At 51.9% G+C, this 21,897-nt stretch overlaps 2 protein-coding genes across 5 annotated transcripts; both read left to right on the plus strand.

Annotated features, from left to right (window-relative positions):
* Positions 1-1,827: 1,827 nt before the first annotated feature.
* On the plus strand, positions 1,828-6,330 carry VPS25 (vacuolar protein sorting 25 homolog). The gene is made up of 6 exons (XM_036883257.2): positions 1,828-1,979; positions 2,198-2,343; positions 3,049-3,102; positions 3,461-3,549; positions 4,318-4,393; positions 5,713-6,330. Exons 1-6 carry the CDS (start codon positions 1,849-1,851, stop codon positions 5,823-5,825), a joined length of 609 nt encoding a protein of 202 aa, XP_036739152.1. The 5' UTR covers positions 1,828-1,848; the 3' UTR covers positions 5,826-6,330.
* Positions 6,331-6,449: 119 nt separating this feature from the next.
* Positions 6,450-21,443, plus strand: WNK4 (WNK lysine deficient protein kinase 4). Of its 4 annotated transcripts, XM_036883246.2 has the most exons (19): positions 6,450-8,011; positions 9,412-9,584; positions 10,603-10,823; positions 11,110-11,267; positions 11,759-11,847; positions 11,919-12,135; positions 13,654-13,918; positions 14,146-14,267; positions 14,495-14,553; positions 14,652-14,769; positions 15,016-15,132; positions 18,287-18,424; positions 19,005-19,059; positions 19,154-19,755; positions 19,835-19,895; positions 20,016-20,424; positions 20,511-20,710; positions 20,866-20,963; positions 21,074-21,443. In XM_036883246.2, exons 1-19 carry the CDS (start codon positions 7,397-7,399, stop codon positions 21,074-21,076), a joined length of 3,720 nt encoding a protein of 1,239 aa, XP_036739141.2. In that variant the 5' UTR covers positions 6,450-7,396; the 3' UTR covers positions 21,077-21,443. The 4 variants fall into 4 exon arrangements, with proteins under 4 accessions (XP_036739141.2, XP_057357499.1, XP_036739142.2 ...); XM_057501516.1 differs by lacking the exon at positions 21,074-21,443 and having other exon boundaries at positions 20,866-21,064; XM_036883247.2 differs by lacking the exon at positions 21,074-21,443 and having other exon boundaries at positions 19,157-19,755; positions 20,866-21,064.
* Positions 21,444-21,897: the final 454 nt, after the last annotated feature.

Raw genomic sequence — 21,897 nt, forward strand, 5'->3', positions numbered from 1 at the left:
GCTAGCATGAAAAAAAGGGATGTAGAATGTAAGGTAACATGGAACAAGCTGTTATGTTCCACAGAATTAGAAATGGGAGTGCTGGTGGAAAGACGTTGGAGCTGGAAATATAGGTTTAGGAGTCTTCTGCACAGAAATGCCTTGTGAACCTGTGAAAGGGATGAGAGCTCTAAGAATGAAAGTGTACCGAAAAGAAAGCTGAGGTTAGGAACACCCATATTTAAAGAATAAGGGGGAGGGGAGACAAAGGGAAAAATCAGAGAGACAGTAGCAGAACAAGAATGAAGCACTGCCATGAAAGCAAAAGAGGTGCTGGCCTTTGAAAGGACATATCCACTCAATCAAAAATATTTATTGGGTAGTTCAGTGGACTCAGAACTGTGCACAATGAAGGATGGACTTGGTGGAGGAAGGTTAGAGATCAGCTATGTTGAGAGGGAGGCACAGTCAAGGAAACAGTACATATTTTCAAGTAGGGATGACTTGAGCATGTTTGTGAACTAGGGGAGAGAAGCCAGGGAAAGGGAAAAAAGGAACATGGTAAGACCTGGAGGAAGTTGGAAAGGAGAAGCACGAAGATATTTGAAATGGTTGGCCTTGTAAAGGAATAATGATGCTTCTTCCTTTGAGTCCAAAAGGAAGGAGTGAAAAATGGAGAGGAAGTTTTGAGGCATGAATCAAGTATGACAGACAAAGAGGAAAAGATTAAGAGGTTCACATGCATTGCCTCAGTCTCATAAAATAGAAAGGAAGAGCATTCTGCAGAGAGGAGGGAGATGGGGACAGGTGGAATGGCTTGACGAGTGGAAAAGATGGAAGATTTATCCTAAGAGAGGTGACACAGAGTCAGTAAAAGACAGTGCTGGGTGCACTGAGAGTCCAGCAGTAAGGGTTAGTCAGGAAATCTAAAGCTTAGCCAACATGTTCTGTGATTTTTTTTCCAGTAATATCTCCTCCCCCACTCACCAGGACTGAAAAAAAAAAAGAGGATGGGAGAAGGGAGCTGACCAGCACATACACAGGCAAAGAGCAGAACTGAGTAGTGTAGACTGGATAAGGAAGCAGAGAAGACCTGGGGACTTGAGACTAGGAACGTAGGGATCTGGAAGAGGTAAGAGAGAGATGACTGTGGTCAAAGATGGCAGGTTTGAATCATGGAAGCTATAAAAGCTACAAAATGTGCTCCCACGGGTGCTGCAGGAAACTGAATGTGGGTAAAATTGTAATATTTCCAGAATATCTCGCCTGGCTTTAATTCATTTGCATATCCTCAGGGGTGCTGGAGAGAAGTTCATCTCTATCCTGGGCAACCGAGGGCTTCTCTGAACCTGGGAGGTTAAGGGGAGGTGCTTCCTTGCTTGCTTCTGCCTGAGCAGGAGAGAGACGGCCCTGGACTGCAGTTTGTAAATAAATGAGTTTTAAACTTTATTTCTCCCTTTGACTGATTTTGGTTTTTAGAGGTATTTTGCCCCTGGATTTCCTTTCCCCGGACTTACACTGAGGAATGGTGGGGTCAAAGGACATAGGAATTGAGGAGATAGGGGAACTGTGGCACGTTTAAATTAAGTGGTAATTGACACAACTGTTAATATTAAAAGAAGCCTAACAGAAGAAACAAGCCTACGCTGGGGTTTGGAGACCTGTGTTCTGCTTTCTGTTCTACTGCAAAATGTGTTGCTTTGAGGAAATCACTGCCTTTCTCTGGGGTTGAATCAGAAGACTTCTCAGGGTCCTTTCTGTTCAAAACGGTAAGGGGCTTTAGCATAATGGCAAGGGACTATCTGGTAGGGAACATGGCCTCCGGTTGGGCCTCCCAGCTCTGGAGACCCGTAACGGAACGTTTCTGCTATGCTTTCTGCTCGGACGTGCGGAAGCGGAGCCCGGAAGTCCTTCGCTGGAAGGTTCCGGGTTTCCTGGGCTACTACGATGGCGATGAGTTTCGAGTGGCCGTGGCAGTATCGCTTCCCGCCCTTCTTTACGTGAGGCTTAGACCCCGAAAAGCCCCGCTGTGCTTCCCTTACCCTCTCCGGGTCCTCGCTCTCAGCCCTGATGCTTCTTCAGGTGGGGAGGGGGAGAACGGACCCGGTTGCCCCCACCCTCAGTCTCTCACTTTGTCCCCCAAACGCGCCTCCGGCAAGTGCTCTTCTCGCTGTCTTACGTGCTTTAATTATGCGCCCCACCCCCCTTCACCCGGCAGGTTACAGCCGAACGTGGACACTCGGCAGAAGCAGCTGGCTGCCTGGTGCTCGCTGGTCCTGTCCTTCTGCCGCCTGCACAAACAGTCCAGCATGACGGTGATGGAAGCTCAAGAGAGCCCGCTCTTCAACAACGTGAAGCTACAGCGTATCCTTCCTTAGGCTCCTCCACAGCCCACACACATGCACTTCCGCAATTTCCCACATGCCCAGACTTCACACCCCTTCCGGCGCTTCACCCACCATAGGCAAGTTCCCACCGAGACTGGACTTGGGAAAGAGCCAGTATGTGTAGCCGACGTCTGGTTTACTCCCAACCCCAAACCCAAATGCAGCACCAAGCCCTTTTGTCTTACGCAGTGATGAGTATCAGGTGTCAGGCGGGTCTGAGAATCTCTGCCCCAAAGCCAAGCCTCAAGCTTTCCAACCTGAGCTGTTTTGACTTTGAAAAATCTCCTGTCCTCTTCTGTGTGAAGCTCAAACTCTGAAACTACCTTTAGTAATTTCCTCCACCTACTCTCCTCCTCCCAGGAAATAAGGGTCATTTGTTTTTGTTGTCCGATTCATATCCAAAATATCTGAGAAGAAAAGATGGAAGGAGGAAGGAGAGAAGATGGAGTGAGAAATAGTAGTACCTTTCATTTTCTAAAACTTCCTGTTAATTGGACTAGTTTCTCTTTACCTTCCTGCCCCCCAATATCCAGGAAATGCCAATTTGTATTCCTCTGGCAAATTGAACATATATTTGTGTGGGAGGAAGAGGAAGGGGGCAGGTGGTTCTCAGCATGAGGCTCTGAGAATTTTTATTTCATTCAGGTCGTTCCATAAATACCATTCCTTAACCTTAAGCCAGGGAAGCTCCCTGTGGAATCAATACAGGTTGTATTAGAGGAACTGAAGAAGAAAGGTGGGTTTGGTTCCCCAGATTCCTTATTTTTCCTCTTAGTTGGGTTTTCCTGGGGGCAGATTAACACAAGTCTTTTAACAACTGTTTTCTGCCCCTGGCTTGCAGCCCAGAGTGTTTTGTACAGTAGACAGCCCAATTTGCTGGGTCCTTTTCCTTCATTAGTATACAAAATTGAGGTCTCTCTTTCTGTGCCCTAATACCTGAAGGGAGGTAGAGGAGAATGGGTGCCTTCAGATAGTAAAGCAAATCTTGAATTTCTCTTTTTGAAAGCTGAGTCTCTTCTACTCTATTCCTCCTTGGGTTTTGCCTCTTTGTCCCTTCCTAGAGCAAAATGCTTTCATAAGTATCTATTTTGCAGGGAACCTTGAGTGGTTGGATAAGAACAAGTCTAGCTTCCTGGTCATGTGGCGGAGGCCAGAAGAATGGGGGAAACTCATCTATCAGTGGGTGAGACTATTCTGCCGCAGTGACCCATGGCAAAGGAGAATTATGTCTGTGCTCAGCAGATACCTGGTGTTCCCATATTCGGGACTGAACAAAGTGGGAAGGGGCAGAAAGAGGAAGCATAGGTCTTCCAGGCAAGCCTCTTTCGGTAACTCAGTTTCCCTGGCTGCACAGAACTTCCCTTCCTTTGCCTGTAGGAGGCTCGAGGCTATGTGAGGCTATGTTTGGAGAATGCGGTACTAGGAACCATGAGTACTGTTGATGGCCCGAGCCTCTGCCCACAGAAGATAAATGGGGAAAAGAAGGAGAAAAAAACTTGGGGCCCCTTCCTCACCGCACCCTTATGGGGCTATCCACAATATGAATGAGACCTTCTGAACCAGTGTGGGTGTGAAGACAGACTCTTTCCCCCCAGATTCCCACCCACCAGCAGCCCTAAACATTCCCAAGTGAGAGAGGAGGGGGAAGAAGCATCAACAACCCAAATATAACAAAACACACCCCACCTATTCCCAAACAGAAAAACAGAATGAGAGGTCACTGCTCAAACATGTGAAGGCCTGTGGTTTAGTGGTTCTGAATGTGTGTGTACACATACAAATATAGCACCTGTAGGGTTTGTGGGTTTTTAGGCCATTCCTCTGCCAAGGTGACAGTGAGTCTTGGTTTAGGAATAGGCAACGTTCCTGGGTCAGAAAGATGTTGCTGATGAGTTTACCTTCTCTCAGGAGATTCCCGGTCCTTATTTAATACCTGTTTAATGTGTCGTAGGTTTCCAGGAGTGGCCAGAACAACTCCGTGTTCACCCTGTATGAACTGACCAATGGGGAAGACACAGAGAATGAGGGTAATGCTTTTCCTTTCATTCCAGCTTTGTCATCTGAATTCTCTCTCCAGTGCCTGTTTAATGTACATTCAGACTTTCCATTTCTTTACCTCTGAAGTCCAAGTACTATGTAACACAAGACTCCTTAATCCATGTCCAAGGTTTCTATAAACCACCTGAATTCACATGCAGAAAACCCCCAGATTTTTTTGTGAGGATGTATGTGCATTTTTCTAGGGAGAGAGTCCATATAAGATTTTCAAGGGCATCTGTGACCCATGAAAAAATTAATTATTGGTATAGATGCTGAATGAAGAACCAGAGCAAGAGATTAAGCTGGAAATCTCATTCCTTGCTGACTTGGGCTTTCTTTCACCCCTTATACTTATAGAGGGCTCAAGATTTGTGGGTGTCGGCTGACGGGATTGGGCTAACACCCCCATCCCCTCACCAGGCCTTTTAAATACTTTGGTTTCTGGCCAAGCAAGGATTTGTATACTGTTTGACTTTTGCGTGTGTGAATACACCCTTAGCTTTTTAATCTCTGACTTCATATTCTAATCTCCAGGATCACCAAAAGTTCTAATCTTAGCTGAGGAAAAAGGGGTGCCTCCCCCTTTCCAGGTTCTGGCTGCCGCAGTGGAGTTTACAGCTCTTGGCTGTTTTCCCCTGCCCTGCAGGCCTCTGCTTGCTACTCCCACCGTTACCCCATGACTTCAGTGCTGTAGCCATGCCCAGCCCACCACTCAGGCTGGGCAAAGCTGGAGGCTTCCTCAGAAAGTCAAGCTCCCTGACTCAAGAGCTAGGCCCCTGCAGGGGGTGAGATGTGCAAGCCTGTTGGGGCTTGCCCTCTGCATCTCACATCTCCCAGCAGTGTCTTGCCTATGTCCAGATACTCGCTGGACCTTAACAGAGGTATGGCTATACTTCTTTGTGTTCAGATAGGTCCTCTTCATGGGAACATGTGCAGCCAGGGTCAATGTCCAGTGACCAGGGCCTTGACCATCCTTGGCTTGTCAAGGTCCCCACTTTGTGGCCCACAAGTGAATGGTGCCACTCTTGTACATCTAATAACGGGGGTTTTGTGGGGGTTGAATCTGACAGAAGAACCAGGAAGGGGGGAGGTAGGCATGAACTCTCATTTCATGCTGACTCAGGCTTTCTTCCACCCCTTACTCCTAAGGAATACCCAGGAAGGGTGGTTAGTAGCTGCAGCAGTACATGCGGCCCACTTATAACCTAGCTTTGCAAGGTTTCAGCTTCCGGCTAGACTGCTTTCCTCAGAGGCGTTGAGCCCCGAAGAGCTGAGTGTCCCTGACTACCCATCTCTTCCTGTCCAGAGTTCCATGGGCTGGATGAGGCAACCCTACTGCGGGCTCTGCAGGCCCTCCAGCAGGAACACAAGGCCGAGATCATCACTGTCAGCGATGGCCGAGGTGTCAAGTTCTTCTAGCAGAGACTTGCTTCTCTTTACATATTACCTCCCACCCTTCCAGGGCTTTCAAAAGGAGACAGACTCAGTGTCTCCACAGGCTGGATCTGTGACTACCAGACTCAAAAGGGCTCTAGTCCGGGGGTGGGTTTCCCATTCACCCCATGTGTCTGTCCCTGGGATAGGGCAAGGCCGAGGTGCCAGGGAGAAAATATGTGCTTCTCCTTGCCCTACCTCTTCTGTCCTAGATTGCCCCTGAGCCAGGGTCAGTAAACCTAACACTTCACATGTGTTCACACACAGAAGTACATACATGCACCTGCACAAGCTTCTGTCTCTTCCCCCTCCAACCCCCTAGCTGCTGTTGCCTCCCCTCCAGGCTGGTGCTGGATTCTTCCCAGGGGAGGGGAGAAACCCTGGCTGCAGGCAGCCTTCCAGTCAATATGAAGATAGGAGGCCCAGGAAGGGCCCTGGCAGTGAGGCCGGGCTGGACACTGATTTATGATATTAAAAAACTCAAATCCGCTGTCTGCCACTGAAGTTACTACTGGAATGGGCATGGAGAGGGCTGTGAGGTGTTACCCCCTGAATGATTCCCAGCCTTGAGAGGTGAGAGGAGGCCTATGGCCTTTGTTCGTGAAAAGGGCCTTGAGTCCTGGCAGACTCCAGTGAGTCTGTGGCTTTACATCTGGTGGGCTGTGTGGGGGAGTGCGGATGGAATGGCTACCCCTTCCCTCACCATCTCCCCCCATGAAAGTCCTGAACTACTCTGAAGCCCCTCCCTCCATCTATCTGGTCTGGTGGGGTAGTTGAGGCCAAGGGGAGCTGAGGCAGCGTAAACTAGATACGGACTTTGCTTTATAGGAAACGACTAACAGAGGGGGGATGAAGCAGAGCCCACATAGCAAGAAACAGCCACTCTGGCCAGGGCCAGGCTGTGGCCAAGGTAGGGAGGTGAAGAGGTTGGGTGACCGGGTCCTTGGTTCGAGGGAGGGGCTTGTCCTGGGGTGTACACACCCATCCTTGTGCTACCAAGAGGGACGACAGCGTCTTAGAAAACCAGACCTTTCCATTGACCTCTGTATTGTCTGCCTGGGGCCACTCCGGACGATTACGAGCAGTGGCGGCTACCTTATCTGGGGCCTGCAGGCGGGTGGTAGCTGCCCCTAACCACCCGCCGTTCTGAGGCCCGGGAGCCGCGGTCACGCTTCCTCTCCCTGACCCAGCATCACGTCGTGTCCCCGCGCCCTGCGCATAAACAGGTTTGCACACTCTTAGTGCGGGAGGACACGTAGACTGCCGCCTTGCACCGGGTCTTGCCTCGGAATAAGGCTGAGGGCGGGGGCGTGGAAGGGTGAGGGAGAGGAGGGCAAGCAACCGGGGACAGGGTGAGGTGAGGGGCAGTGCCTGCGGAGCCGCGCCGTTCGTGGCTCCGAGGGGGCGGCCCTGGGGAGGGGCGTGGCCGGGGGCGTGGCCGCGGAGCAGGAGAGCGGCGACTGGGGCCCCAGCAGCTCGGCAAGAGCGCTGCGCACCCTGTCAGGCCGCCGCCTCTCCCGCAGCCCGGCCGACCCACCCTGCCGGGGCCCTTCCTCATGCTGACAGGCCCAGCCCCAGAAACCACGGCCCCCATGTCCCAGGTGGAGGCCGACCTGGCCCTGCGGCCGCCGAAGCCTCTCGCTGCGGCGGGGCCGCCCCGCCTCGGGCCACCTCCTCGCCGGGCGCGCCGCTTCTCCGGGAAGGCTGAGCCCCGGCAGCGCTCCTCCCGTCTCAGCCGCCGCAGCTCCGTCGACTTGGGGCTGCTGAGCTCTTGGTCCCAGCCAGCTTCACCCGTTCCGGAGCCCCCTGATCCTCCGGATTCTGCTGGTCCCGGCCCCGAGAGGAGCCCACCGCCTAGCGCTGAAGAGACCCCCGAGGGCACGCGGACCGGGGAAACCCCGGTGAAGCCTGCAGACTCCACGCATCGGGAGCTCGCGGGCTCTGCAGGAGGCCCGGGGGCCCGGGAACCGCCAAGGACCCCTGAAGCCGCTGCCCGGGATCGGCGGCGGGAACAGGAGGAGAAGGAGGACACGGAGACCCAGGCAGTGGCAACGTCCCCCGACGGCCGATACCTCAAGTTTGACATCGAAATTGGACGTGGCTCGTTCAAGACGGTGTATCGAGGGCTGGACACCGACACCACGGTGGAGGTGGCCTGGTGTGAGCTGCAGGTGCGGCTGGGTGGCCCCTCGGTGGCATCTCTGCATGGGACCCTTTGGAGGTCTTGGGATGGGAGACCCAGACAACAGAAAGGGAGGGATGTATTTTTCCAGTCAAATGTCCAGACACTCCTGTCCCCCTTGCTCTGATGATCCATGGATCTGGCTGATTCTGGGCTGCAGAAGGAGTAACTGAGGCAGATGGTGTATGGTGGCTCCCCCATGGGTTTAGACAGTCTCACTTTTAAACTCTCCATACTCAACCTAAGAGGTGATAAACAGGATGGGAAATTGGGTAAGGAGTCAGTTCAGATCTGAGGGGTGGCTGGCCTTATCACTTCCCTGCAATGGTTATCCCCTATTTCTTCCTCTCGCTTACCCAAGTCCCGAGACCATCAGTGTGACCCCGATCCTTCGACTCCCTTACCCTGAGTCTTTGCAGATTAGGAGGCTGGGATGGTGGAGGCCAGGAGCTGGGGAAGGAGCTTCTTCACTCCCAGAAGATTTAGGGCTATTGTGGCAGGATGGGGCCCTTCCAAGCCCTTTCTGGAGCAGTCAGACTAATGGACTTCTTCACAGCTGGGGGAGGGGAAGACAGGGAGCCCCAGCCTTGGCTTGAGTCCAGTCCTGGTTCTCATCCCACTGCCTACCTGAACTCTCCCTTCCCAGACCCAAAGACCTTCCTCCCATGGAGGAAAACCCAGTTAAGTCTGGGCTAGCACCTTCGGATTCTGACAGTGCCTGGGGAACAGGTCCTCCCCTCCAGCCCTGGCACTGGGCTTGCCCCTTGCTCCTGCCAGTGCCGCACCCCAGGCTCTAGGCCAGGCATGGAAGGTGGCCAAACTGGGGGGTAAGGGGGTGGGGACTGGGAGAGCTGGAGGGAGATGAGATGGGAGTGGGACAGCCATAGGGCAGGGGGCGGTCTCCTGGCCCATGGTCCTGGATCTCTGTACCTCCCTCTGCAGCCCTCCCACCTCTGGTCTGGATCTAGTGGTTCCCAGTTTCTGGGTCCAACCCCCTTGCCAGCCCCAATTCTCTGCCTGCCATCCGCTCGCCTGCTGCCTGCCTGCTGCCAGCCCCCAGGCATCCCCTCCCACCCTGTGGCCGGCCTGGTCAGCCACAAAGGCGCTATTGAGCTCAGGGCTCCTGGACCTGGCTGCATAAAGGCCCTGTGTTCAGCAGGGGGTCCAGGTGTGGCCCCAGGCCCAGGATGGGCGTTTTCTTGGAGCTGCTCAGGGGCTGACCAGGAATTTGGGGTCTATAGCTGGTTGGGTGAGCAATCCCACCTACCCAGCCCCATCCATCAGCTCCAACTCTCATCTCTCCCCCAGTCCCTTCTCATGCACTCCCACCCTCTGTCCTTGGGAGTGCTGGACCTGACATGACAGTGACCCCTGTCCCCTACCCCACAGACTCGGAAACTGTCTCGAGCTGAGCGGCAGCGATTCTCTGAAGAGGTGGAGATGCTCAAAGGGCTGCAGCACCCCAACATTGTCCGCTTCTATGACTCATGGAAGTCAGTGTTGAGGGGTCAGGTTTGCATTGTGCTGGTCACGGAACTCATGACCTCCGGCACTCTGAAGACGTGAGCTCTGAGACTGGCAGCAGTGGTTAATGGGAGGGCTGGTGGTGAGCGGTCCCCACAGTTTCTGGGACTTCTCTCAGGCTCCTCAAACTCTATATCTAGGTCCAGAACTAGGCTCATTATCTCTCACCCACCCCTCCTGTGTCCCTGCCTTGGTGAATGGCAATGTCCATCTAACACTCCAGCCAAACCTTGGGTGTCTCTCCAGACACCTCCTTTCTCTCCACTCTGTGCATCCTCTTCCTCTATCAGTCTGCCTCCAAGCTTCTCCTTAAATCTCCCCTCTGGGCTTTCAGTGCCATCATGTTGCCACCTTGCTGTCACTTTACTGGTCTGAAGCCCTGCAGAAGCCCTCCAGAGGGCCTTTCCCCACTCTGTCCCTCTCCTCTCCAAGCCATCCTATCTTCCTGCAGCCTGAGGCCCTCTCTCTCCATCCCAATTCTGACCTTATCACTCCTCTTCTTAAAACTCCTTCAAGGTTTGGCACCACCCTCAGGATAAAATCCACACTTGTAACCTGCTCACACACTCCTTAGGATCCAGACTCATGTTCAGGCCAAATAACAAACTGAATTCCCAGCACTTCCTTCCACTCTGCTGTCACTTGCTGTCCCCCTGCCTTTAGGCATGGTGTCCCATCTGCTTGGAAAGTCTGCATCCCTTCCCCCTTTTCACCCTGAACTCCTACTCATCCTCAAGAAACAACACAAAAGTTATTTCCTCTGTGAGCCCCCACCCCCAACGCCCGGGAGAGTCATCCCAGCGCTTCTGCAGCACCTTGGTGGCCGCCCTACCTGTGAGTTTACGTTGGACCCTTGCCTAACCTCCAAGTCCACCTACCATCCTCCCTCCACCCACTGGACTCAGTTTCTCCCCAGAGCCCAGTGCTGGACATAGGCTAGGAGAATGCTGGCAGAAGCATGGGCAACGGTGCAGGTGGGGCTGGGGGAACTAATTGGGGATGCCCTCCCTTGCCAGTGTGTACCCACCATGCCTCTGGCCATGCGCCTTCCCCCAGATACCTGAGGCGGTTCCGAGAGATGAAGCCGCGAGTCCTTCAGCGCTGGAGCCGCCAAATCCTTCGGGGGCTGCACTTCCTACACTCCCGAGTACCTCCCATCCTACACCGAGATCTTAAGTGTGACAACGTCTTTATCACTGGCCCTACGGGCTCGGTCAAGATTGGGGACCTGGGCCTGGCCACGCTCAAGCGCGCCTCGTTTGCCAAAAGTGTCATTGGTGCGTCCCTCCAGGAGGGTCCTTGGATTCCACGTCGGAAGAGATCCTGTAGACCCTCTTTCCCAAGCAGGGTCCTTTGTTATCCAGGGAATCAGACCATGGGGAAAATGGGGAGCTCTATGGCCTCGCCTCTTCCCTACACACTGTCCCCCCATGAGATGGGGAAGGTGTTCACTTGCACTCCAGAACCCCTGCCCCACCCCAGCCCAGCCTACGGTACAACCAAGGGGAGGGACAAAGCCACAGGGGAGGCTCTGCAGCCTGATGCCTGCTGTGGATCCTACAGGTACTCCAGAGTTCATGGCCCCTGAGATGTACGAGGAAAAGTACGACGAGGCTGTGGACGTGTATGCGTTTGGCATGTGCATGTTGGAGATGGCTACCTCAGAGTACCCTTACTCGGAGTGCCAGAATGCTGCACAAATCTACCGCAAGGTCACTTCGGTGAGAGGGGGAGGGGAAGAGAGGGCATTCCAGTTCCTCACCCATTTTCCTACGCCAACCAGTCTGCGGTCACTGCCCTTTCCCTTAATGAAAGCAGGCTAGACGCAAAGATGCGCCTGTGAACACTGAAGGATATTGGATGCAAACATATTCCCCTCCAACCCAGGCCATTTAGAATAATGATGTATGCAGCGCTCCCTAGAGTATACAAGCGTTTTCACATCAGTCTCTCATGCGATCCTTCCAGCTGCCGGCGGGGCAAGCAAATGTTCTGCCCTGCATTTTTTAAATGAGAAAACTGGCTCTTTGGGAGACTTGTTCAAGGTCACACTGTCGATATGTGGGGAGACTAGGATTCGAAATCAAATCTAGTAACAGCCACGGTCCTTTTGTGAGTGCACGCTCTGCTGCCTTGGGTGGGGGCGGAGCAGGGTGTCCAACCGAGAGCTGGGGCGCAGAGGACCCAAGCCTCACGCAACCCCCTCCACCAGGGCACTAAGCCTAACAGCTTTAACAAGGTGAAGATGCCTGAGGTGAAAGAGATCATTGAAGGCTGCATCCGCACGGATAAGAACGAGAGGTGAGGTGGAGGGGTAAAGGGTTTGGGCAGCTGGCAGCGGGGCTCTGCTTACCATGGCTCTCGGCCCTCAGATTCACTATTCAGGACCTTCTGGCTCACGCCTTCTTCCGTGAGGAGCGCGGTGTGCACGTGGAGCTGGCAGAGGAGGACGACGGTGAAAAACCAGGCCTCAAGCTCTGGCTGCGCATGGAGGACGCGCGGCGGGGGGGACGCCCACGGGACAACCAGGCCATTGAGTTCCTCTTCCAACTCGGCCGGGATGCAGCCGAGGAGGTGGCTCAGGAGATGGTGAGCAGACGACTGACTGCCCTGCATCTGGACTTGTCAGGGGCATTTGGGCATTGACTGGAAGAGCCAGTGCCACTGGGTGGGGGACCAGGGTGGGAGGGGGGATCCATCCCACCTCTCTACACCTCTCCTGCAAGTGTCTCCCTGCCTGTCTAGCTTTAATACCCCCACATTACACAGCCTGAAATGTGGTATAAGAGCAGGTCTCTGTAGCACAGCTCAAGATTTCCTTTTCCAGAACAACTCTGGGGGCCTCCAGTCCCCCTTTCTTCATGCTGATCCAATTTTCTTGGATACCATTCTCTCTGAAGATATGTTTTTCCCTTTTTCATCCCCCTGCCCCTTGCTCTTTTTCTTTCTTCCCCCATGCTCAGAACCATCAATTTCAGGAAACCTGTCCTCTCTAGAGTCAAAATTAAATGCTTCTTGCCACTGCAGCAGGCCCTGCATTACAGGACCCACCACCGTGGGTCTTGTTTAATACCAGAGTACATTCCGGTCTTTCTTCTCTACTAGATTATAAACTCCTTGAGGGTAGAGACTGTGTTTCATTCATTTTTCTATCTCCCCACAGTGCGTGGCATGTGGTAGGAGCTCATTAATAGCCCACCTCTGTACATGGCCTAGAGCCCTTTCACATGCATTTGATCATTGTTACCAACCCTTCACAGGATGATGTTATCCCAATTTATTGATAAGGAAATGAAAGCTTAGAGAGGTTAAATATCTTATCCAAGGTCCCAACAAGTAAGTGGCAGATCTGGATTTAAACTCAGGCCATTCAGATTTTAAGTGAGATTTCTCTGCCCTACCTTTTTTACATGCCCAGTAAAGCTTGTCATTGGAAGGAATAAGGAGATGATGAATGGAAGCTGGCAGACTAGGAAGTATATATGGGAGCTAGAAAGGCTGGTTTAGGAGGCCTTGAGCAGGGAAGGGAGAGAGTATGAGATTGTCAATGGAAAAATGGCAGTTTTTCATCCATGGTGGGTCTGAGTCAAGAATCTGAGAATGTATTTGAAATGTGACATAAGAGCAGGTCTCCATAGCACAGCTCAAACCCAACCTGAGATCAAATCTTGATCCATTACCTATAGGGATCCTTGGCCTCAACACTACTGACATCTTTGTTTGGAGGACTTTGTTTGCGCTGTAGGGTGCTGGGAAAAATCCCTGGCTTTTACTCACTAGATGCCAGTAGTACCTGCCCCCTGTTGTGATAACTAAAAATGTCCCCACATATTGCCAAATATTCCCCCTCCCCCTGAAAGCAATTGACTTACTGTATAACCACAAACTAGTCACTTAACTTTAAGTATTTCTAAAGCAGGGCTGATAAGACCTACCTCAGAGGTTGTTAGGAGGGTTTAATGATGAAAATATAAAGAGTTGCCAGTTGATGGATATGGTAGGTAAGCAATAAATGTTAGTTGCCTTTCTCCCATACCCTGGAGGCTCCAAGAAGGTGTCTGATGGGTCTTTGAGGGGGGGTACTCACCTCAAATTGTGTTCCTCCAGGTGGCCCTGGGTTTAGTTTGTGAAGCTGATTACCAGCCAGTGGCCCGAGCAGTGCGTGAACGGGTTGCTGCCATCCAGCGAAAGCGTGAGAAGCTGCGCAAAGCTAGGGAGTTGGAGACCCTCCCCCCAGCACCAGGACCCTCACCAGCAGCTGTCCCCATGACTCCTGGTCCTCCCAGTATCTTCCCCACTGAGCCTGAGGAGCCAGAGGCAGACCAGCACCAGCCCTTCCTCTTCTGCCATGCCAGCTATTCATCTACCACCTGTAAGTCACCCTTGACCATGGGACCTAGGTCCCAGAACCCTTGGCCTCTGCCCTTCACCCAGAAGTTCAGCCTAGCAGCACTTGCCCTGCCTTCCACATCTAGCCATGAAGTTCCTTCTGGGAAAGAGCTTCAACAGCTGCAAACCGCTCCTTGCTCAGGCAGCCCTCCTCCTCTGCCACCACACCCGTTTATTTCCCCTTTATCGATCCCCTTGCTCCCCCACCAGCGGACTGCGAGACTGATGGCTACCTCAGCTCCTCTGGCTTCCTGGATACCTCAGACCCTGCCCTTCAACCCCCTAGGGGGGTGCCATCCAGCCCCGCTGAGCCCCATCTCTGCCTGCCCTCGGTGAGAGAGGGTCATATGGGGGGCTCCCAGCTATTCCGAGTTTATGACCTATCTTCCTCCTTGTGAAACCGAACCCCGTGACCTGGCCCCATGTCCCTGGAAATCCAGCGCTCTTGTCCTCATATTCCTTAATTCCCTGTGCCTAGTACCTGAGCATCCTTGACACCACCCCTGTAGATCCACAGTTACCTTGACTTGACCTCGTGAGCCCATATATCCTATTTCAGGCTTTTGCCCTATCCATTCCACGTTCTGGCCCTGGCAGTGACTTTTCCCCTGGAGACAGGTAAGGTCTGCTATGAGTTGGGGTGCTAAAGTGAGACATATGGAGCTCTGGGGTCCTCATGTCCACTCTGACACTCCTCTCTCCTTACCCTTTTCCAGCTATGCCTCAGATGCAGCTTCAGGCTTTAGCGACATGGGAGAAGGGATGGGACAGATGAGGAGACCCCCCAGCAGAAATCTCCGGCGCAGACCCCGATCCCGGCTGCGGGTCACTAGTGTAAGGAAGGGGCACAGGAGTTGGGCTGTAACCCAGAAGGCCAGGAGGGAATGCTCAGGAGGATAGGGGAGGTCAGCCTCTTTACCCAAGAGACAGCCAGTCTAGTTTCTAATACCAGACTTTGGGGGCAGAATCTGCTTCTCTCCAACTCCAATCTGGCCAGTGTCACTGAGTTACAGTGAGGTGGAGACATGCGACGAGGACAGAGGGCTTAACCTCTCCCCTCTGCTGGCTTTGACTCTGAAGGTCTCAGACCAGAATGACAGAGTGGTTGAGTGCCAGCTACAGACGCACAACAGCAAGATGGTGACCTTCCGATTTGATCTGGATGGGGACAGCCCGGAAGAGATTGCAGCTGCCATGGTGAGGGGGAGAGAGTCTTTGGATCTGGGACAAGAGTCTCTCTCCTGGTATCTCCTGATGTTGAATGCCCCCTTCTCCCACCCAACAGCAAGGGTTTTTAAAAAGCCCAGTGACACTGAAGACACCTTTGTCCTTGTTTTGGGGGGTATTTCAGCTGAGGTTAGGATCCTCAGCTGGAGCAATTTGAGACTAACATAGGGTATAAACAAGTACTACAGTGAAGTACATCTAGACATGTGATACCGTGGCCTTAAGTAAAAGATGAGTTGCTGGCAGCAAGGGAAGGAAGTAGGGCTTATGCAGGGTCTTGGCAGATGGGTAAGAATCGTGATGAAGACTGGAAAGGGCATGTCTGGTGGAGGTACAGCTTAAGCAAAGGTGTGGAAGCAGGGAGTGATTTGGAATGGGGCTAGTAGGGCTTTGAGGGGAGCACTGTCATTGGAAGGAGGGTTCATGTGGAAGAATTGTGGAAGCAAGGCTGGGCATGTAGAGTATAGGCCCAGATTATAGACAGTCTTAAGAGTCAGACAGTGTGACATGGTGAGAGTAGGTTTTAAGAAGACCATTCTGCCGTGGGATGTGAGAGAGGGCTGAGGAGTGGGAATCCAGTTGGCAGGTGGATATGAGAAGCCAGACATGACCCAAGGAGAGACTGGATTATGGGGGGAGGGAAGAGGAAAGGAGGTGAATCTGAGGACTGTTTCATGAAAATAAAGAACTCTGTAATCCAGTAATTTATTGACAGTACAATGCATATAGCAAAGCTTAATAAATTCTTGTTGAGTTGATATGTAAGGAGTTGGAGAGAGGGGATATCAAGGGTGAATTGTAGTGCACAGGAACTAATGGGAGTAGACCTACAAAGAAGAGGAAGGTAGAATATGAAAGTAGGTTTTTAGGGCTCATAATGAGCTTGAATGACAGGGGCAGGCAAGATAGGATCCTCTACAGGAATAGGATAGGAGGCAGGCAGGACTGGAGAAAGAAGTGGATCTAGGAGTGGTGAGCACAGAATTGAGAATGAAGAGAGATGAGCCTCCAAAGCCAGAGACATAGAGGCCTAAGAGTGTGTCTCAGTGGATTCCCCCAGTTCCGGAATGAGGGGGGGGCCGACAGGTCATCGAAGGACACAGAGATGGAGCCTGAGAGGTAGGAGGAGCCCTAGAAGATCTTAATAAAAACTGAGTGAGGACAGAGTTCCAAGGATGTGCAGAGGGTGAAGGCTGAGGCAAGACCACACTGGCTTTTGGCAGGAGGAGGGACCAGTTTCAGTGGAGTGGGGGCGGTGGGTGCCAGCCTCTGGGTGAAGCAGGGGAGTGAATGGGAGAAACGTCAGGCTTCAGGAAACCTCTCTAAAGGTATCACCTCCATCATGTCACTCACCTTGTTGTCCAGGACAAAAACAAAATGCAGGCTTATCTTCTGTCAAGCCACTTGACTTTTCAAGAATCTGTCCTCTGGCCGCACTGGTTTCTGATTTGTCCTCTAAAGAGGTTTGGTACCTTCCTGATTCTGGATCTACCCTGATTCTGTCTCATGCTCCAAGAGCCTTCTCTACTGGGCTTTCAAGCCCACTCAGGTCCCACCAGCCAAAATGACCCAGCCCCTGAACCCTGAGTCTATTGGCCTCTTTTCTGTCCTTAACTAATCTATCTTCCCCTCTACAGCAGAACTCTCCTGAGACTTAGGTCTGATCTTGTTGCTTTTTTTCCCCCAAATCTTTAGTTGCTACCTGTGGTTAAGGGCCAAGATCCAAATTCTGGAGTCTGGCCATTAAAATTCACAGCATTCTCAGATATGTTCCTGTCTTTACCGCTTTGTGAATGTGCCATGCCCTTTCATGCCTCAGAGCTATTATTCATGCTGTTCACTCTGCCTAGACTGCCCTTTGCTTTCTGGTGAACAGTGTGGAACAGAGGAAAGGGTGGGCTTTCATGTAAGACTTGAATGCAAATTTCAGCTCTGTTATTTACTAATTTGGTGAACTTGGATAAGGTTCATAACTTCTCTGAACCTCAGTTACTCATCAGTAAAATGCAAGTGATAATATTTATTTTGTAAGATCTTCTGATATAATATATAATTTATGAGAACTGATATAATATCTATGAGAAGTGTTCACACATGGCAGGTTTTCAATAAAGGGTTGCTGTTCATATTGTCCTTCAAGGCTCAGCTCTGTGAAGCCATCCCAGTTTTCCCCATCCCCCAGGATGGTATACCTGCTGTCCTTGGAATAGCATTTTTTAAAATTGTGATAAAAAAGACATAAAATGTTAACCATCTTAACCATTTTAAGTGTACAGTTTAATAGTGTTAACTATATTCACATTGTTGTGAAACAGATCTCTAGTTAGAACTTTTTCATCTTGCAAATCTGGAACTCCATACCCATTAAAGAGCTCTTCCTTTTCCCTTCCTGGAATAGCATTTCTATCTATACCTCTATCATAAATGACTTACCTACCATGGGCTCTCTTACACGATACTGAGTTATGTATATATGTGTCTTTCTCAGTAGATTTTGGGCTTTCTCAAGACAAGGACCTTGTTTTATGTTTCCCTGTAGTCCTCACAGTACCTAGCATGGTGTCTGGTATCTAGTGCTCAAATGTTTATGGAGTTAAATGTTACATCTACCATTTGTTGCCTTATTTTTACTTAACTTTGTGAGCGTGTGTGTATGTGGGCCTGTGTGGTATATTTTATAAGCCATATAGAGCAGGAAGTGTATCCAAAAGCATATGAGGCAACAGTGGAAAGAACTCAAGCTCTGGCTTTAGACATATCTGGGTGCAAGTCCTATAATCTTGGGCAGACTGAACTTAACCTCTTTGAGCATGGGTTATCTTAAACCCCCAAATGGGGATGTTAATACAGGCCCCAGAAAGCTGTGGTGGTTAAATGTGATAAGACAGGTAAAGCATTGTGTTATACATGTATTCCATGAATACTTGCTCCTATCCTCTAAGCTGTGTTTCTCCTTACACCACCCAGTGCCTGGCACACAATAGATACTCACTAAATACTTGCTTTAGGTTGGTGGACAGCAGAAGTGGAGGGATGAAGGATTGTTTTTTTAAGATCAGGACAGGGGGCAAGGGAAGAGTGGGATGACTAAACCCTCCCTCCCCTTCCTGCTGACCCTCACCAGGTATATAATGAATTCATTCTGCCCTCGGAGCGAACCGGATTCCTGAGCAGGATTCGTGAGATTATCCAGCGAGTGGAGACCCTATTGAAGAGAGATACCGGTCCTGTGGAGGCTGCTGAAGACCATCTGGACCCTCAGGTCAGACCCCCCTGGGTACCTCCAGGGGAAACAGACTCTGCTCCAGGCTTCATTACTGTCTGCCCTCACCAGTCCCCTTGGATCTAGTTCCTCTGCATCACTGGGACCCTAAAACAACTTGAGAATTAGAGAAATTTGAGAATCTGATTTGATTTGAGAATCTGTTGAAAACCATGGACCTTTGTTCTAGAAAAATGTGTTCAATGCATACTTTTCTTTTAACTCATTATTTTGATATTTAAGACTTACAGAGAAGTTGCCAGCATTGTACAAAGAACTCCTAGATGCCCTTTGACCAGATTTGCCAATTGTTAACATTTTGCCACATTAGCTTAACAGTCCCTCTTCCTCTCTTCTCTCTCTGTATATGTGCACACATATTTTTCTGAACCACTTGAGAATAAATTGCAGACATCATGCCCCTTTACCTCTTAATATTTCAGTGCATACACTTGTGAATCCCTTGAAACTCATCTGTGGACTCCTAGAGGTCCATGGGCCCAGCTTAAGCCCAGTCTGAACCTTCCATCTAGGACGCAGCTCTTCCCACCATGACTGTGGGCCCCTTTCTCTTCCTCAGGAGGAGCCAGTGCCATTGCCTGTCCTCTCGGGCCCCCTCCCAGACCCATCCAGTGGTATGTACTGAGCTCTGCCCCTACTAATTGGGGTTGTTCCTGGGAAGAGCATAGGGAATGGGGGACTATAATGTCAACATACCTTCCTCCCCAGCAGAACTCCAGAGCAGCACCTCCCTGGAGCAGAGGAGCTGGGAAGCCTTCTCTACTTCCCCATCCTCTCCTGGAACCCCCATGTCTCCTGGAAACCCATTTTCCCCTGGAACTCCTGTTTTCCCAAGCCCTGTCTTCCCCCCCATTGCTTCTCCCCAATGTCATCCCAGCCCCTCCACATCCTCCCAAGTCTCCTTAAATATCTCTCCACACCCCCGCAGCTCTCCGCTTCCTTTCTCCCCCAGTGCAGCCCAGTTTCCAGTCCCATCCTCTCAGTCTCCACCAAGTTCTTTCATCCCCAGTTCTCCACCATCCTCCTCTCCCAGTTGTCCCCAGGGCGCTCTTACTCCTCCTCCATTTCCCTTGTGCTCCTCTACTTCTCCCCTCCCCTCCACTCCAGCAGCCCCTCTCCTCTCTTTAGCCAGTGCCTTCTCACTGGCTGTGATGACTGTGGCCCAGTCTTTGCTGTCGCCCTCACCTGGGCTCCTTTCCCAGTCTCCTCCAGCCCCACCTGGTCCCCTGCCTGGCCTGCCCTCTCCCCTACCCCTTACTCCTTCTGTCCAGGAGAGGCCTTCACCTCTAACAGCTGAGATGGAGAGTGAGGTCAGTAGGAAACCAAGAGGGATAATGAGGGGGTCTCCATTCTGGATGATTTCTCTCCTCACGGACCCACTCTTTGCAGGCCTTGCCAAATCCTGCTCTGCCACTCCTGGGTGAAGCCAGATTAGCACCCATCTCTGAAGGTGAGACCTCTGACCACTGACCTCAATCCTCAATCCACTGCTCATTATCCTCAATCCACTTTATTTCCTGCCACTGATTTCTCTCCCTCCTTCTGTAACTCCCTCCATGTCTGTCTACAGAGGGAAAGCCCCAGCTTGTTGGGCGTTTCCAAGTGACTTCATCCAAGGAACAAGCTGAGCCTCTTCCCCTGCAACCAGCATCCGCAGTTCTCTCCAGTTCCCTGAAGCCAGCAACTCCTCAGCTGACCTCGGAGAGTTCGGACACAGAGGACAATACTGGAGGCGGGCCAGAAGCCAGGGAGGCTCTGGCTGAGAGCGACCGTGCACCCGAGGGCCTGGGGACTGGAGTAGAAGAGGAAGGGGACGATGGAAAGGAACCCCGAATGGGGGGCAGCCCCCCACCCTTGAGCCATCCCAGCCCTGTGTGGATGAACTACTCGTACAGCAGCTTGTGTCTGAGCAGTGAGGAATCAGAGAGCAGTGGGGAAGATGAGGAATTCTGGGCTGAGCTGCAGAGTCTTCGACAGAAGTGAGTCCGGGGAGGATAGAGGACAAGAGGTAAAGTCGGAGGGCGGAGTGTGTGGCTAGCCCACTCTTGCTCTGGTGTGTCCTCAGGCACTTGTCAGAGGTGGAGGCACTACAGACTCTACAGAAGAAGGAAATTGAGGACTTGTACACCCGACTTGGGAAGCAGCCCCCGCCGGGTATTGTGGCCCCTGCTGCTATGCTGTCCAGCCGCCAGCGCCGCCTCTCCAAAGGCAGCTTCCCCACCTCCCGCCACAACAGCCTGCAGCGCTCTGAGCTTCAGGGCCCTGGTGAGACTGCAGTAGTCCAGGTCCCATCTTTCCCTCATCCCTTTGCCTACTGATCTGGCTTTCTTCCAGGCCCTTGGGGTCTGCCCCTTGGTGTGGAGGGAGTAGCCCCCCTCTCCCCATGGCCCCTTCCCTCACTCAGTGCTCTCCCTCCCCAGGCATCATGCGAAGGAACTCCCTGAGTGGCAGCAGCACCGGCTCCCAGGAGCAGCGGGCAAGCAAGGGGGTGACATTCGCCGGGGATGTTGGCAGGATGGTGAGGGCGGGCCCAAGGGAGGGAGAGCCCAGGGAATGATAAAGGGCTGCAGCTTCCCCCTCCTCCCAACCTGGAGGTTTCTTCAGTGCTTTTTCTTCCCCCCCCCCCAGTGAATTCAGAAGCCATGTGTCTCCCCCACACCAGGACCCACCATGGAACTTGTTGTGCTCTCAGAATCTGCTGACCAACACAACTCCACAAGGAAGACCCCAGCACTGAAGGAGTAGGCCAGAGGGGCATGGAGGGTGTGGCTCCATTATAGGGAAAAGCCAAACATGTGGAAACTATTTACTGTGTGTAGAAGGTATTAGTTCTGCAGCCTGCCGTCCTTATTCCTGCCACCTCCCCAGCCAAGGGTCAACCACTAAGCAATCCCACCCAAGCTGATATTTCTAGAGTGCAAACCCCCAGCTGAGGATGTGGAGGGGATGTACTCACACCAGAATTAGTGGCAGCCAATAAAAATGCTGGAAACTAGGACTTGAATCGTTATCTGGTGTGCGGTAAGAACTGGGGGCCACGGCCTTGTGGGGGGGAGGCAGAGGATTTCAGAGGGAATCTCTCACAATGAGAGGCGGGGATGGAAGCTGCCCAACCTTCTGGCTTCCTGCCAACAGTTCATGAGGAAACTGCAAGGTCAATGATCCACTTGACCAAACTAAGAACCCATCCAGACCCCACCTTAGGCCCACAAAGGCAGGCCCCAGTTAAAAGGAGGGCTGTTTGGCTCTCATCCTTCATCTATCTCTCAGCATGGGAAAAGGTAGTAGAGTTGGAGTAAGGGTACACTGTTCTTGAGTGCAGAGGAGAAAAGAGTGACCTTCCTTCCCCCAAGACGTGATTCAGCCTCAAACAGCTCGGTGAACCACCATGATCTCTCTCTCAAATCAGGTGGAAAGATCTCATGGAGAAAGTAATTGTAGTTAAACATTTA

This window comes from Manis pentadactyla, chromosome 4 (assembly GCF_030020395.1).
Source record: "Manis pentadactyla isolate mManPen7 chromosome 4, mManPen7.hap1, whole genome shotgun sequence".
Classification (NCBI taxonomy): domain Eukaryota; kingdom Metazoa; phylum Chordata; class Mammalia; order Pholidota; family Manidae; genus Manis; species Manis pentadactyla.